This window comes from Triturus cristatus, chromosome 2_1 (genome assembly GCF_964204655.1).
Source record: "Triturus cristatus chromosome 2_1, aTriCri1.1, whole genome shotgun sequence".
In the NCBI taxonomy this organism is placed as follows: Eukaryota; Metazoa; Chordata; class Amphibia; order Caudata; family Salamandridae; genus Triturus; species Triturus cristatus.
The window spans coordinates 499,462,149-499,479,700 of record NC_140581.1 but is presented as its reverse complement, the minus strand read 5'-3'; the positions used below and the strand labels follow the sequence as shown (position 1 = coordinate 499,479,700).

Sequence of the window (17,552 nt, the reverse complement as noted above, 5' to 3'; positions counted from 1 at the left end):
ATTTGACTTTACTGTTATAGAGGATTTTATATTACAATTCGTTAGACACAAACATTACATTTCTACCTGTTCCCAAACAAAGGTTATCGCTTATTATATGTAATAGGATAACCCAATGTTATTCTTTGGGAGCGGTATGCCTCGCAGTAGTAAAAAACAGATTGAGGAGACATGTAAAACTGACTAGCACATGTCCAACCATTTAAATACAACACACCTTGCCCTGTGGGCAGTTATGGGCCAACCCTAGGGGTGACATATGTATTGAAAAGGACATTTTAGGCTTGGCTAAGGGGTTATTTTGCTAAGTGGAACTGGCAGTTTAAACTGCCCTACAGACTCTAAAAGCGCCTCCTGCGGGTATGTGGTCACTGAAGACAAGCGCAAAGTCGAATATTAAAGCCGGTCGTGATGGATCACAGTTCAGATACACAGAATGGGTTGGGCCCACTCTCGGATTACCTTCGGACTTAGGATAATGTTTGAAGGAAAATGTCTGAGAAGGCAAAGTTTAGCGAATAAGGCTGCCAGTGGTGGCCAAGGAGGAGGAGTCCTCATCACAGAACCCCCAGGGCCTCTATTCGGTGGCTGTCTGGGAGAAATACACAAAAGGCCAACTGTCAATTATATCTAGTAAAGAGACACAGGAACAGGCTGCAAGCACCAAATAGTTAGGACAAGAAAATGCCAACTTTCTAAAAGTGGCATTTTCAGAATTGTGACTTAAAATAACACTTTACCTTTGTAGAGAATTTTAAATTACAATTCTTTAGACACAAACATGACATTTCAAACTGTTCCCAAAAAAACTTTATCACTTACTAAATGTAATAAGATAGCCCAATGTTATCCTATGGGAGAGGTAGGCCTCAAATAGTGGAAAAACAGTATTTCTGAGTTTTTCAGGTTCCAGGACATTTAAAACTTAAACGTATATGTCCATCCTTTTATATACAACACACCCTGCCCTGTTGGCTGTGTGGACCAACCCTAGTGGTGACTTTTATGTATCAAAAAGGGAGTTTTAAATTTCGCCAAGAGGTCGTTTTGCCAAGATGCATTGTCAGTTTAAACTACCAAACAAACTGCAAAAGTTTAAAGTGAAAAATAGCGCCAAAAACAACAGAGCGCCAACCACAGGTATGTTGTTGCACAAGACCAGGGCAAAGTCGAAAGTTAAGGCCAGCCACAATAGAGCACGGTTCAGATACACAGAGTGGATTGGACCCTGTCTCGGCTTAACTTTGGGCTTAGAAGAATTTTTGAAGAAAAATGTCTGAGAACATAAAAGTTCAACGAGGAAAAGCAACCAGTGCTGTCTGAGGAGGAGGTGTCCTCATCGGGGAGCTGCTGGATGAAGCAGCAGTGTAGATTTGTACGTTCCAATTTAGGGGCTGATTACGATCCCGTTCAGAAGGGCTCCAAATCGGATTCGGGCTTGCAGAATCCGATTCGGAACCCTTGTTGCCGACCGAATCATACCCAGATCCGAACAATCGATTATGATGCCTGGAAAACCATTTGGGCTGTCTGAAATGGTTCGGGATGGCATTCGTACAGGTCGAGCCTTTCGGACCCGATTCGTACAGCTCTATGGGCAGGGTTTCGATTACAGTGACAGATTCGGACAGCCTTTCCGATTTGGTTGCCTGGAATGAAACAGCTGTCAGAATCAATCTTTGGGGGCCCGTAGCAGGCCCCTCTTCACCCGGGGCCCTCTGAATCGGGCCCGTGGGGGTCCAGAAGGGACCCCCCTTTCCTACAATGCAGTGTTGCAGGCACCAAGGGGGGCCTGTCACAGGGTGCACGATTTTCCCCAGCCACCCCTTTCTTCAATGGAAGCCTTTTTTTTCTCGTTCGGAACACAGGCTCCCATTCAAGTCAGTGGGAAGCATCCGGATGCATCCAAATCTCTCACCCGGACTCCCCTGATCCGAGTCGTCCGTAAAGCATTCCGGAACTGATTCAGTCAGAATGCTTTCCGAACGGTATCGTAATCAGCCTCTTAGTCTCTTTTTTGGAAGTCAAAAATATCCAGCAGGACAAAGCTGCTGTCTGTATCCGATGAGGGCTCCAAGAGGCTGGATACCTTTCATGAGAGAAGCCACTGAACAGGATTTGCTGCTGTGAAGTAAGGACAACAGGCGATGCAATTTGGGCAGATCAGCAAGCAGGTAGGTCCCGGTCTCCTCTTGGTTCTCAGGGCAAATTGTGGCAGAAAATGTTTTAAGTCCCAAATGTTGATTTGGGCTATCTGCCAAGCACCTTTAGCACCAGTTCCAAGGGTCCAGGACTGGAGGGTCACCCCTGGGAGGATCAAGGCGGTCCAGATGCCTGTTCAACATGGTTGGAGCCTTTCCTGTCTCTGAGGCTCTTATCAAGAGGCGAGCCAGCTAGCGCTTGGAGTCGCTCTGCAGGTCCTGGGATCAAGGATAAATGCAGGTCTCAAGCAGCAGCGCAGTCCTCTGAGAGCACAGGACCATTTGCACCAACCAAGTATTCTTCTGCTCAAGATGTGCTTCAGACTGACTGCAAGTCTTTCCTTCCTCCTAGTACACCCCTCCAAACAAGCCTGTCTCCAGAGTGTCTGTTCATTTGTCCTCCAGCAGCCTTCAGCTGCTGATCCGCTTCAGAGAAACTGTATGACTTTCTCCCCTTTTATCATTCAAGTGTGGTGACCCAGTGAAATGAAGTTGAAGACCCAAAGGGTGTTCCTCTGGGGGTGATTGACAATTCGGCCAGCAATGGCGACTGAGGAGAACTCTGGGGCATATTATCAAGCAATGCGTTAAAATTAAAGCGGCGATAATGGGCTTGATAATATGCCGCAGAGAATTCCCATGGAAGCCCATGTTGACTCCAGAAAATGGGCTTCTATGGGAATTCTCCAGGGCATATTATCAAGCCCATTATCGCCGCTTTAGCAGCAGTTTTCTGCCGCTAAAGCGGCGATAATTTTAACGCCGTTTGTTGATAATATGCCCCTCTGTCCTTAAGGAAAATCTGGCGAATTGCTTATGGCTGGATATTTTCCATCCTGGCGCCCGTCGATGAGAGCCCGTACAAGGAAGCAGTTCTGGTTGAACAGCATTTATGGTGCTAATGACATATTTGTCTAGTCCCTTTTGAAAGACGCTGCCCTGTTCTCTTGTTCTCAAACATGCTTTTATTTACCCCAGAGTGTAGTTCACTAGTCAGCCAGCACCCCTTGAGGTATGTTGTTACATCTGCACAGTTCCAGCAGAAATCATCTGCACAGCCTTCTGTTGATATCCAACCCTCCCGAGGAGGAGCCAGTCACTTAGAGTACCTGTTATTTGTCAGTCACTCCCATCCCTAGATGTCTCCACAGTGTGCTAATCCCTTACACCACAGCTGCCACTTCAGAGCACGAGGGAGCAGTAGAAGGTCCAAGGACGGAGATAGGAAGCTTTACTCAGTGGCAGCTGTGCCACAGCCGGAGAAAGCATCTGACATAGGAATAATTGGGAACCTCCTTTGATAGAAAACTTTAATAGATCAATGAACCACGGGTCCACTGATCAAAATCCAATACAATGCATTCATTGTTATACTATTTCAGCTACATTTGACTGATTGCCTGAGGTGGATAGATTAGTGGAGAGATTTGTCCCACTGAACCATTGCCCTTCCTGTTTGGATGTGACAGCTTGAGGGGGAGGCAGACCGCTGGATACGGACAAGGTTCAGATCATCAGTGTCTCGCCTGTGACGCGTTAAGACGCTCATTTAATGGTGTCCCAAGTATCACCCGTTGGGGACATTTCAGTTAGTGGAAACTTTATGGGTTTAATTTTAGTGTGAAAGTGTGCAAGCTCCTTAATCAATGTTTTCATGTTGAATTTTTTTCCATGCACCTCACTCAAATATAGTGGTGTTTGAGAACCTTTCACAACCAATTAACATATGCACTCCAGCCTGGCAGTAATTAATAGTGTGTAATTTGGGTTTCAAACAGTACTGAGATGATTTGTTAATGAGCACATAGGTTCACTCTATGGGTGTTGATAACCATTCCAAGGCCTCACCCCCGCCACGGTCATGGGACAATGATTTTAGGCTCTTTTCCACTGTACTGTTGAAATTGCCACAGCACTAATTGGAATTTGCAATAATATAAATCTTTCTGTCCAGCTTGGATGTGCTAATGCTTCGTTCGTGGATCGAGCTTGAATTACGTCTGTTTCCTAGGGTGATATTTTGAATTGTGCTCCCCATTGTTGCTTGGAGCACCTTGGCTTACGCACTCTTCCTTGCTTTCACAGTCGAATGTCTTCAGACCTGCAAGAGACTCAGAGTGTTTCACCTGGACTGCAGAAGCTTTTACAATTTTGAGGAGCTGATCAATGCGCTGGCAAACTGTAAAAACCTCCAGGAAATCAGACTCAAACATTTTTTCCAGCACAAAGAAATAATCCCTCTTGGTAAGACAATTGCATCCTCACTCACTCATTGTATGCTGATAATTATACAAATAAATCAATATATAAATAATTATATGTTAGAACCAGAATTGAAATCTTATGCTCACTCAAATATTAGATATTAGCACCTATTAAAATATTACAAATTGGAAGAATCATGATGTTGCAACAATAGATACCACATAACGGCCCTGTCCTTTCATCCTGCTGTGCAATAAAAATACTTCTGTCTTTCCCTTAGAGCAAAGGAGTGAGAGTGGTGTTTTTAGGTCGTGCCTGAGCAGCACGTGCGCCGCTCTGCGATGCATGCTGTATTGAAGTACGGACTTGAATCTCTGTCCGCTCTCCACCCATATTTTTCATTGGCTTGTGTCATTGTCCTTTGTAAATGCTGGCTTTTGATTTGTAAATAGGCTTGTTAGTCCCTACTTAGTACCGCCTTGTCTTTATTCGTAACCGCCCATCAGGACTGCCCTTTTACCTCTGTTGTTACACGGTAGGTCTTATTTAGTCTGTAAGCACTACTTTCTTTCATGAGTTTCCTTTATTGCAGGCACGACATGCTTTCCCGCAGCCGCTTTCACTTTCCACGCAGTCCGGACACGCTTTGATGTTTTTAAAAATGTCATTACTATGGTGCCTGCTTCTCGTACATCGTTACGCACGCTTGTTATCTATTTATTTTTACTCTCTTATTTATTTATTCTTGCCTCTGCTTCCACTATCGGCGCTATGGCACTCAGCCTGGAAATGTAGCATTTCGTTCCTGTTCTCCCTTCGTTCCCCGCGTTCATAGGAAGAAGCCCTGCAGCCAGCGGCAGTCACCTGTCCCCTCCTCCCAGCTCAGCCTCCAGAGAGAGCAAGCCGGACTAAGCTCCCTTCCCTTGCCTGCCTCTGGCCTTACAGCACTGGGCCAGGCAGAGCTTGCACTCTCCCTCGCTATTCTCCGGCACGCACCATTGGGAAGGAGAGGGGGAGCTGGAAAGAACAGCTGCAGCCCTTCTTCACATTTACTGTTTTAAAAAAAAAAAAATATACGAGTTCTGTAGAAAAACAAAAGGTGATGCATTGTTTTAAAGATCTGCCACTGTTATCAATTCGATTTGCAAGCAACACTGCCTCGACAGATATTAATAGAGGACAATTTCACTTTCAAGAAAGCATGCACATAAAAGTTGGAAAAGGAGGGAGACAAAAATAGTTATAGCAGTTAAATGCAATAACTAGTCTGTATGAAGCAGAAAAATCATTAATAAGGACGGACAAAATGGCGGCACTTAGTTACATTAAATGTACATGTAACCCATACAGACTTGTGCACGTTAGTGCTCGTGAAAAATAAAGTGAACAGCGCAAGTGACAAGTGAAAAAATATATACAGCAATAGAACAGTGCATGAAAAAGACATAAACATGATTGTCAATATATACAGAAGACTGTGGTGGTTCCCAAATATTAGTACTTAATTTAGAAGGTCAGTTAGTTTCATTGAAGCACAAAAGTAGCTACTCTAATAATACCAGTTGAGACAATGTAGTTTGTAAACATAATATTTACCCAGGTCTCAACTGGGTTTACAGGTACCCTCCTGTTGTTTTTTTTTTTTTAAAACTCGCCCTCTCTCTCATCACCGCTTTTTGCTCTCTGTGCCGCAGAGATCCAACATTTGCAAATCAGTCTCAGCCCGCCCCAGAAGGCACAGTTCAGTCCAAATGGCCAGGCCTCTTCTTCGCCGTATGGAAACACAAGTAACGGCAGGCATTTTGCAATCTTGTCGTGCCACATCAGTAAGACACTGTGGTGCAGTTCAGAACCCAAAATCTCCCCCTGCTTCCACGGACGGAATGATTCCACAGTCACACGCACATGCACACATCATACGCTGGTGGGGCCCATAACACCAACATTCATTCAATCAAGCTATCCGTGCCTACAGAGGGATCTTCAAAAATATATCTGAACTACAGTTCCTTTACTTGGATAGAGGAAAATCACATCTATTAAATTACCCTACCAGTTCCTCCATCCGGAGGTCGACTAGATCATTTAGTCGATTCAGAATTTGATGGGAAACACTTCAACTCTTATATTAATCAATAAACATTACAAGAAATAACCACCCGACACAGTTCTTCAAACAAAGATTTTTCTTTATCTAATTAAATTGCAGGTTAAATCCTAACATTTGTCATATCATTTTAGTCATATTTACCTATTCTGGCTATTTGTCTTTTCCTAAGTCAGAACCAGTCCTCAGAAAGATCATCAGTATTCTATCGTCCCGTCCTCTGCTGTCAGCTTGGAGTGCCGCATAGAGTAGCATCGATCAGGGTGCGTCTCAAGCTCTTTGGGTGGTAACCTAATTTCCCTCTCTGGACTACTAATATTTATACTGAAATTCACATATAACAGTTACATTTTCTTTATTTCCAGGCTGCTGATTGGCTGAATTCAGCCACGTCCCAATACATTAAGAAACATTCTCCAAATTTCACATACGGATGATGAATAAACTAGGCGCATGGGAAAGGCTGTTCCCAGGTCAGGAAAGTATCAGTCTATTGTGCATAGGTAGTTCATGTATCCATATTGGCAACAATTGCTTCACGTTCAGGGACATTGGCACTTCGGCCAGGGTAGTCTTCATGGACCCGGTTTGATAGTTCAAGGAAAGGCCACGATGAAGTTAGTGCAGGCCCTTTTCTCCATTGCTCAAATTATGAAGTCATGTACTTTAGCAAGGATTCAGTCGGCAGCCATCTTTTAGTAGGCCGAAATGGTCAACTTAAGTAAAAGAAACACAAATCGTAATTAATACATAGAAATGATTTAAACAGTGTTATTCCCTTACTAATACCCTTATGTGTATGCATTTATCTAGCCATATGCAACATTTAAACCCGTTAATGCTGTTTTATTTAAGCGCAAATCACATTAACATTGCCAAACAACACTTATTGTTTTTTTTGTTTTTTTAATATGTATACGAACTTAGTTCACTTATTATTTTAGCCATGCAGATGCTTTCCCACGTATATTCTCTTGGTTAATAAGGTTGATTAATTCATTACAGCACTCTGTTAATCATTAAAATTAGTCGTTCAGTCTTTTTAATATAAACTTATATAAATGGATTGGGTATATAAAAACAAAACATTTTACCCACTCCATCAATCCCCCCTTTGGTGATTTTATCACCACAAAAACCCACAAAAATTTCAATTTTTTCCCCTTTTACAGAAATTTGAGATGTCTTCTTGCTTAAAATTCTGTTTCCCTTTCGTCTTCTCTTTTTCTTTTGTCAGACATGCTCTCCTTCCACTCTTCCAATTCTATTTCATTGAGATCTTTTTCTGGTTTCTTTTCCCTCTTTTTGTAAATTTCTCGTTTGACTTTCTTTTTATTTCTTCTATATCTACAACACATACATCCTAATCTAAGTAGTAATAATACAAAAATCACACAGGTTAATGGAAATAATATTTTCACTATTATAGTACTACCTAATTTACCCAAGAAAGCTTTTATAGCAGCTATCTTATTACTAATTCTAGTCCAGATACTTTCAACCTCCAGTGGTTTTATTTCATCATGCAATTCTGTAATATTCTTAATATAGACTTTTAGATCTCTGCTTTCATCAGGAATGTACGTGCAACAATGTTGAACTTTCAGCATTCCACAGACTCCACCCTCTTTTGCCAATAAGATATCAAGGGCAAGTCAATTTTGCATAATCATAGCACGCATGGCAACCATTTCAGTGTTTACCAAAAGAAATCCTCCAGCTGTGCTTGTTGACAAACGATCCACTATTGTGGACAGCTTCTGAATATTATTTGCATTCAAAGATATTCCCACTGCTGGTATCAAGGCTCCAAAAATATCACCTACAATTTCTAACCAAGTTTCTCTTCTGCTACGCATTAGTAGGTTATTTGGTCCACTGTTTTCTACTCTATCCATGTGAAAGATCTTTGGAAAGACCAGGCCTACATAACATGTGCCATACCAATGGTCGGGCAACCTGTAATAAGCCTTGTTCCCACAAATAAAATACAACCCAGGAAAAACTGGGTCTTCTCCACCTCTAAATCCCTATCCGGATGCAATGAAGTATGTATCATGACACTCACTTGTCCCTATGTATATATAATCATATTGGGATCTTTCTCTCATGATGCATAATTTGCCTTTCTGTGGTGAATCTATAGCTATTGTTGGTCTAACATCACCTTTCGTTTCCTTGTTCCCATCTATTGCCCAAATTTTTTCCCCTTCTCTATGTCCTTCTGCATTCTTGTGTATTTTCAACCTCCTCTCCTCAACCATATCCAAGAATGTTTTCTCTTCTGGTTTCAAACTGCAAGTTAAATTGTTCTTAAAAATATATTCTAGAGTTAGTCCTTTTAGTTTCTATAAAAATTTCTCCTAATACATTAGCATCTTTAGCTGGATTTAATTCTTTATTCATGGGCAATCGTCCAAGAATATTATCTATATTAGACAGATTATACTCTAAGTTTCCTACTTGATAAAATATACTAGTTAAGCCGCTACATGTTATTCCATAAGTTGCTGGGAGGTGATGATAAGTCACCCCTTCTGAAACAGATGCAGGTAATTGCATACATACGTAGCAATCCCTTACGTCCATTGTTTTAACATACTCATACAATAATTTTGAAAACACATTGCTAGAAAAATCAGTTATAGACCTATCTTGATGCACATGCTCAGTGCTTGTTCTAACTGGTATTACTTTTTGCGAACCTTTCACTATGTTAGTCATGTTCTCAGTATGTCCTGCTAGTGTATCTAAGGTTACTTTGAAAGAGATCAAAAGAGCGAGTACACTCCAAAGAAGCATTAATAGTCCTGTACAACAACAACATACCTTGCACCATCTTCTCATGAAGGTACATCTACTTTTGTTATCATCTATGTTAGCCATCTTGTTAGATCTAACCGTGTCTTTTGACTTAGCCTCTTCTACTCCGCCTCTTATAGCTTTCCTACAAGAGCTAAACTTATCAGGTGGTCCAAATACTTCGATTTTCTTATTCAATCCTGTGTATTCCTACAAGGATCAATATAAATTACTCAGCTTGGTTTTTCGTCGTTTTTCACTTCCTTCTCGTCATCCACATGCAGGATTTCCTGATCTTCCGCTTCTTCTCCGATGTCGGATAAGATAATTCTCAGGATTTCCCCTGTTTCTTCTTCTTTTATCAATTTCAGCCAAGTCTCCTCTGGATTTCCTTGACTATCTGCCTCTTCTCTTTGTTCAGGCAGTGCCACGTACGTCCATTCAGGTGACTTATACTTCTGATTTGGTTTTCTTGCTCGTTTGTTTGCTTCTGACACTTCTGTTTCTCCCTCTTTCTCTGGATGTTGACTGGTTACTTCATTCACTTGTTCAGCCTCTGAAGGTTTAGCTCGTGTCAATCTGTATCTTAGTTTCTTAATCTTGTTTGGCCAAATGTCTCCTTTGGCATTCCTTTTTGCTTTGCCGTCTTTGCCGTTTCTTTCTTCGATCCAAGTTCTCTTTCTCAGAACTCGACCTTCTGGTATTTCAGTTTCACTGTCTTCAGATTCTGTCTCGTTTGATTTTTCTGTCTCAGTAATCTCTTTTTCCACCTCTGGTGTTGGCCCTACTTCTGTCCCTCCTCGGGTCTCCTGCACGCAATCTCCCTGCTGATTACTTGTCCCTTCACCTAGCTGTGTGTTGCAGTTCCCTACACCTCCTCGGGGGTTTTCCGCAATCTGTCCCTCTCTTTCTGTGACTGTCCCTTCTTCTTCTTCCAGTATTGTTTCAGGTGGAATTTCTCCTACTCTCTCATTTGGGGTGGATGTTACTTCTGACTGAACATTCTTTTCTTTTCTTCTTTCCGTGCTCACCATTGGCGTTCTGTTCGCCTCCAGAATCTGAATCATCTGATATCTGCAATCTTTTCCTCAGAATTTCTTCTCTGGGGGTCTGAACCAGTCCTGGCTCCTTTTACCCCCTTTCAGGATTTTCTTTTAATTGTATACTTTCATTGCTTGACTCATCACTTGATTCTGATTCATCAAAGTATTCTTTTCCAATGCCGTCTGCTGGATTTGGAACTCTCAAAGTGTGACTTGCATGTATCCAGTTTTTCAGTCCTGCACACTTTACAGCAGTCGTTGTGGTCAAAAGGACCTGTCTTGGCCTTCCCCACCTTGGAACCAGGCAATTTCTTCTTCTGTGGACTTTTATCCTCACCCAGTCCCCTGGGCTCAAATCATGGGCTGGTTTCTTTTCAAGTGTGGTGGCATCCGCTCCAACCTGGTGAATCACAGAATGAACTGCGTCAGCCAGGCCTTTACAGTAATCCAAAATCATGTCATCAGTTATAGTCATCAGCTTGTTGACTGGTACAAACACATGTCTCATGGCGTGTCCCATGATGATCTCGTGTGGACTCAAACCTGTGGTTCTGTCTGGAGTAGACCTAATGGTCATCAAAACCAGAGTCAAGACATCAGGCCATTTCAAACCTGTGGCTAAACACATTTTCCCTATTCTGTTTTTGATGGTACCATTCATTTGCTCGACCACACCAGAAGCCTCTGATCGGTAGGCACAATGCAGTTTTTGTTGTACACCCAATGCTTCACAAATCAATTTCATGATCTCATTGTAGAAATGTCCTCCTCTGTCTGATTCTATGGTTATTGGAAACCCGTACCTTGGGATGAATTCCCTCAACAATAGCTTGGCCACTGTGATTCCATCATTTCTTCTGGTTGGGTATGCCTCCACCCACCTAGAGAACAGACAAACTACCACCAAAACATACCTCAGTTTGTTATAAGGGGGCATTTCAATGAAATCTACTTGCATTCTGGTGAAAGGTCCTCCCTCCCGGCCTATGGTACCTAGACTCACCACCGTATTTCTTCCAGGGTTGTACTGCTGACATGTCAGGCATCTCTGACAGAGACTTTCTGCTATCAGCCTGAATTTTGGATTATACCAGGTCTGCTTAAAGGCCCTTATCATGGCATCCCTTCCCAGATGTCCTTGGCCATGATACATCCGTGCCATGGTTGAAATAATGCTATCAGGCATTACTGGTCTTCCATCCCGATAGACCCACACATGATCCTTTTCCCTGGGTGCACATCCTGCTTTCACCCACTGTCTCATTTCCTCATCCACTGCTTCATCCTGCAACTGCCTCACTTCATCCCAGGTTCCCACAACGTTAGTAAACATTATGGAGCAAGAAGACCTTTCCTTTTCTTTTGACCGATTGATTGAATATTTGTTTCGGGCACAATACTGAGCCATGTCGTTTGCAAAACGGTTTCCGGTAGTGATGTAATCACTACCTTGTCCATGAGCAGCACATTTTACCACAGCCAGTTCTTTGGGCATTTGTATTGCCTCAAGTAATTTCCCAACCACTTCTGCATTCCTTATGGAAGTTCCACTTGAGGTCAGGAAACCTCTTTGCAGCCATAGTTGGCCGAAGTCGTGGACAACTCCGAAGCCATACTGGCTATCAGTCATCACAGTCACTCTCGCATTCCTTCCAATCTTGCAGGCCTTGGTTAATGCCACTATTTCTGCTACTTGAGCGGATCTAACTCCTTTCAAGGGCGATGCCTCTATAACTGCTGAAACTGTGCATACTGCATAGGCTGCGCTCAACACTCCTTCATCCGTTCTCAAACAGGATCCATCCACAAAAAACACATGATTACTTTCTGGCAGTGGTAGATCTCTTAAATCAGGACGAGGTTTCGTGCAGTAGTCAAGCACATCCAGACAATCATGATCAGCCTCTTCTCTTATCTCCACTCTCTCCGCATCAGGCAAAAGTGTAGCTGGATTCACATTCACACATCTTTCCAGACTCACATTGGTCGCACCTAGAATGACCTTTTCATACTTAGTCAGCCGACTATGTGACATGAACTGTGTTTGACTCCTTGTTAACAGGATCGCCACACTATGGGGTACAAACACTCTTACTGGATACCCCATCACGATTCCCTCACTCTGCTCTAGGCTTCGGCATGTCGCTGCTACTGCTTTCAGACATCCTGGCAGACCTATGGCCACTGGATCTAACATTGACGAGAAATATGCCACTGGTCTCCTTTGTCTTCCATGTTTCTGTATTAACACTGAGAGTGCACATCCGTTTCTCTCACTGCAGTATAGCTCAAACTCCTTTTCATAATCTGGCATACCCAGCGCAGGGGCTTCACAAAGACTGTTCTTCAACTGTTTAAATGCTGCCAATTATTCTTTGTTCAGTTCAAGGGGGTCTTTTACCTCACTTTTTGTCAATTTCACCAATGGTTTGGCAATCAGGGAAAAATTACTTATCCACGGACGACAGTAACCGACCATTCCTAGGAACATTCTCACCTCTCTTTGGGTCATTGGAGCTCTCATTCCTCTAATGATTCTGATCCTGTCTATGGTTACTTTTCTCAGGCCTTTTTCGATATTATGACCCAAGTATGTCACTTCCTTCTTACAGTATTGCAATTTGTTTGGAGATACCTTCAGTCCTCCATCTGCCAAATGATTTAACAAAGCTATGGTGTCTGTTTCACAGGCCTCACGTGTCTTTGACGCTACCAATAAGTCGTCAATGTACTGGACCAAAACTGAACTCTCAGGCATAGTAAGACTTTCCAGGGATTTCTTTAACAACTGATTAAAAATGGAGAGGCTCTCTGTGTACCCCTGTGGGATTCGGCACCATGCCAAAATACGATTTCCAAACCGAAAGGCAAAAAGCGGCTGGCTGTCATGATGCAATGGAATGGAAAAGAAGGCATGGCACAAATCAATTACTGTGTACCATTCTGCATCATGTGGAATCTGATACAAAATAACTGAGGGATTTGGAACAATTGGACAACATGAGACAACAATCTTGTTAATCTTTCTCAAATCTTGCACAATCCTGAATTTTCCACTTGGCTTTTTCAGTCCCATGATAGGCGAATTACATGGACTGCTCATTATCTCCCTCAGCACTCCTTGCTGGATCATTTTCTCAATCAAAGGGGTTACTCCTGCTATTATTTCAGGTGTCAGTCTGTATTGCGGAATATTTGGATAAACAGCTCCTTCCTTTACAGCAATTCTCACTGGGTCTACATTTCTCATCAGACCTACATCTTCCCCAGTGAAATCCCAAACTGCTGCTTTCACTGTCTGTTTCAATTCCGGGGGTAATTCATCTGGATTGAATACTGCATAGGTTCCAGCAACCTCACACTCTCGGTTAGCTATGGTCATTTTATACAGAACATCCTCATCTGGTGTTTCAAAGGCTATTCCGTCTGGTGTACAGAATATGGTGCAATTCATCTTGCACAATAAATCCCTTCCTAGTAAATTCACAGGACTGGTGTCACACACCACAAATCGATGCATGTCTGAGAATTTCCCTATTTTGACTTTCACAGGATCAGTAAGGTACGTTTTAATCTGGGTGTTGGACACACCAACTACTTGGATTGTTTCATCCGAAAGAGGAAGATTTCTAACATCTACTGACAGTGGATCGTGTAGCTCCAGTGTCTACTAGAAAAGTAATGTTTTCATCATTAACTTTCCCATCCACAAATGGTCCTGTCTGATCTATTTCTAGAGATGGGCCAAGTACGCACTCTGCTTCCTCTTTTCGGCACCGTCAATAAAACTCTTCTGGCTCACTTTCGTCATTTTGCAGCCAATACTGTGATCAGCGCTTGCGGTTTGTTTACCTGTTCTTCATTGTAGAATCCCGTCTCTTTGCTATACTTCTGTGTGCTCCGGCTCTGTGGTAAGGGCGGTTTTGGCACTTGATTCTGTAGCTTAACAGCCTTCTGCTGTTGCGGCGGTGGGCCACTCCCCTCACACTGCACCTGTGGATTTAATGATGGATTTTCATCATTAGTACCTGGTGGGTTTTAACCCTCGGATTTCCAGTGCCCTAATCTTCCGCAATTGTGAAAGGGGAACTTCTTCTTGGCTTCTTCTATATTACCCTTTCCTTTTCCTAGGCCGAATTTTGATGTATTGCCTGGATAAATTAGCTTGTTCTATCAGCTGAGCTTCCTGTCTCTCTGCAACCTTCACTTGAGCCCACATTGCCTTTTCTTTTAATTTCCGTTGCTTGGCTTCAATCTCATCACTAAAGTATTTAGCATGCCTCAGGATCTCATCTATTTTCTTACTTTGCCAGTCCACAGTGTGCTGCTTGATCATGTCCCCGATTTCGGGACGCAGACCATGCACAAATCTGTACACAAAATAACTTAGGTCCTTTTCTCCCAGACTGTCATCCCCACTGAACTGTTTGAAGTCTAAAATTAGCCTCTCATAATAGGCATGGACTGACTCCTTTGCTTCTTGATGTGTTCGATCTATTTTAACCCAGTCTGTTTCTTTGGGGGGCACTTTGTTTTTCAAGAATGCCATGACCTGTTCATATTTCTTCATTACCTCTGGGTCTGGGGCTCCTGTTTTGGGATCTCTTGGGTATTCTTTAGTGGGCCAGTCTATGACTATCTTACATTCTGCCCACAAGTCTGCTGGCACTATTATATCAAACAGACTATTCAGATCAATCCACAGCACTTTTGACAATTTCACAAATCTGTCTACCTGTCTGTACCACTCGACCGGCTTTTCCCGTAATCGAGGGAAGTCATTGGTAAATGACAAAATGTCCTGTCTGGTCCATGGGACACAGAAAACCAACAAGAGAGGAAGGGATCAACACGACTAGTCCCCTCAAGGAGTTATTCAAAAACAACAAAGTCAGTGTAAGTCAAGTCAATAAAAGGGGCACTACTGATTAGAGGAGCACTGGTCCACAAGTTCCGAACAAGCCGATATGTTGTTGAGAAGAATGCAGACCTCAATGAATATTACCCAGTTGGTATAAAAGCCCTCACTCGCCAACCTGGTTGGTGACATGCTTCATCATCGGGCTCCACTGGGATGACCGAATGTCATCCCAGTGTGCTACAACGCCAGGTTACTGCGGAGCGGGGTTCGTGTGTGGTGGTAGTGAATTTAAAATATCCAATTAAGTCAAAAATAAAACTTTAATAATTTTGCTAATTGGAAAAGACTAAAAAGGAGTGAAGGTCAAAAAATAGAAGACCTGTTTCACTCCACGGTGGTCAACATGTTTCTGCCTCTATGAGTGTTCATCAGGCTTTCATCAGGACCAGAGTGGAAGTGCGGAGCCCCAGTGGTATGAACGCGCTAAGGTTCACCCTACCGTGGACTGCTGTGTGAAAAATTATTTACAGTGAAAAAATCCGCCAAAAGGTATATATAATGGGGGAGAGGAACGAGTTTATTCTGACATTGAGAAAGACACACAAACAAAAGACAAAACATAAAAGGAGTCATAAGTGTTTGTGACAAACTCGTATTGTTATACTCGAGGATTGAGAACAATAGTGCTCAGAGAACGAAGGAGTGCCACTAGGTCTACCTCAGGTGCTAAAATGGTGAAAAAATGTGCACCTAGGTGTATCCAAATATCGGTGTAGGATAAAACCTTTGCTGAATATCCTATCGGATGTGACTAGAGTCGTATATCGGAACGCACGTGGAATTATACAGCGTGCCACTCTAAGTACGGAAAAATGGGGAGGGCTAGGGAATGGCTAGGCGGACCCCCAATGCCTAATATACAAGAATTTCAGAAACATCTTACAAAGAGGCCAATCCGTTTGATGCCTCAAGGATCCCGGGAGGGGGGTGGGAGCAATATGGCACACCCTGCATGAAAGAGAAGAGAGATAAAAAAAGAGAAAGGGGGCGGGTCACAACCTCGAGTGGAGAAGTGTGATCCCGCTTACCTTCTGGGACAGGGAGCAGTGTAAATAACTTACGCCCTTGCTGCTCAGCACCCGTATGGCACCTATACAGCCTCTAGCTGCCGGGTCCGGATAGTAGAGATCCGTGACCGGAGGCTGGTATAAGAAGAGATTCGAGAAGACCCCGGTGGGGCTGACAGAGAGAGCTCAGACGGGATTGGGCAGATTCGCCAAACTCCGTTTCTGATTGGATGTAGTGAACATCCAATGGGAATGTGAAAAAGAGAAGAGTCGTTCACAGTACTGAGCGACACGCAAAATAGAAAAAAGAGCACAATACTTTATTGACAGGCTCCGTGAGGAACAATCATTAGACCCAGACAAAACCACACGGAGAGCATGTAAAGGGGACTCGCTATTATAGACAGGAGCACGTAATGATTAAGGCAAAGATCGGTGATACCACCATAAGTTCGGTACATGCGTGCAACTACAGAGTATTTTGATGTTCAGCTCTGCTAGAGACATTTATTCGGCAATATTGCGTGTTATAGTAGTGCCTGACGGAGTCTACGTGATATACTGAGTAAATAAGTAAAGGACAGGGGACAGAATTAGATGCTGCGCCCCCAGTAGTCCACAGGTAGGATCTAAGGTATTAGTCTGAGGTATATTATCAAGCAATGTATCAGAATTGCTGGAAACACTAATTCGGCAAAATAGCGTGTTTCAATAATGCCTGACGGAGTCTACCTGATCACCTGAGTAAATAAAGGACAAGGGACATAATTAGACGCTGCGCCCCCAGTGGACCACAGGTAGATTATAAGATATTAGTCCAAGGTATATTATCATTCAAGCCATGAAGGTTCGTACCCAGACAGTAAACCCATCTCTGCTCTTTTTCAAAAAGGGTTTTGGGGATGTTTCTGCCTGTTGAGATCTCTTCAATAATGGTCCACTTTAAGTCATTTGTTGTATGGTTGACCGATAGAAAATGTTCGCTCAGTTTTGTGGTAACACGTTTACACCTGATATTGCTCCGGTGCTCGCATATCCGGAGTTTGACCTTCCTCGTAGTCATCCCTACGTATCGTAGACCGCAAGGACATGTAATTAAGTAAATTACATTAGGTGTACTGCAGTTGGTATGACCTCTTTGGGTCCAAACTTTGTTGGGTTCAAGATTTAAGGTTTTAGTGTGTGAGGTCAGATGGCATATGCTGCAATCAGAGCAAGGAAAATGTCCAGTTACCTTGGGGAGGCCCCATACTTCAGTTATAGTTC

The 17,552-nt window shown here is 42.9% G+C and overlaps 1 protein-coding gene across 1 annotated transcript in view; it reads left to right on the top strand.

Annotated features, from left to right (window-relative positions):
* LOC146865547 (baculoviral IAP repeat-containing protein 1-like) overlaps positions 1–17,552 on the top strand; it is a 932,191-nt gene that overhangs the window by 763,130 nt on the left and 151,509 nt on the right. The window contains exon 8 of the mRNA XM_085632362.1: positions 4,287–4,445. Within this exon, the coding sequence (XP_085488488.1) occupies positions 4,287–4,445 (159 nt within the window). The remainder of the gene's footprint in view (positions 1–4,286; positions 4,446–17,552) is intronic.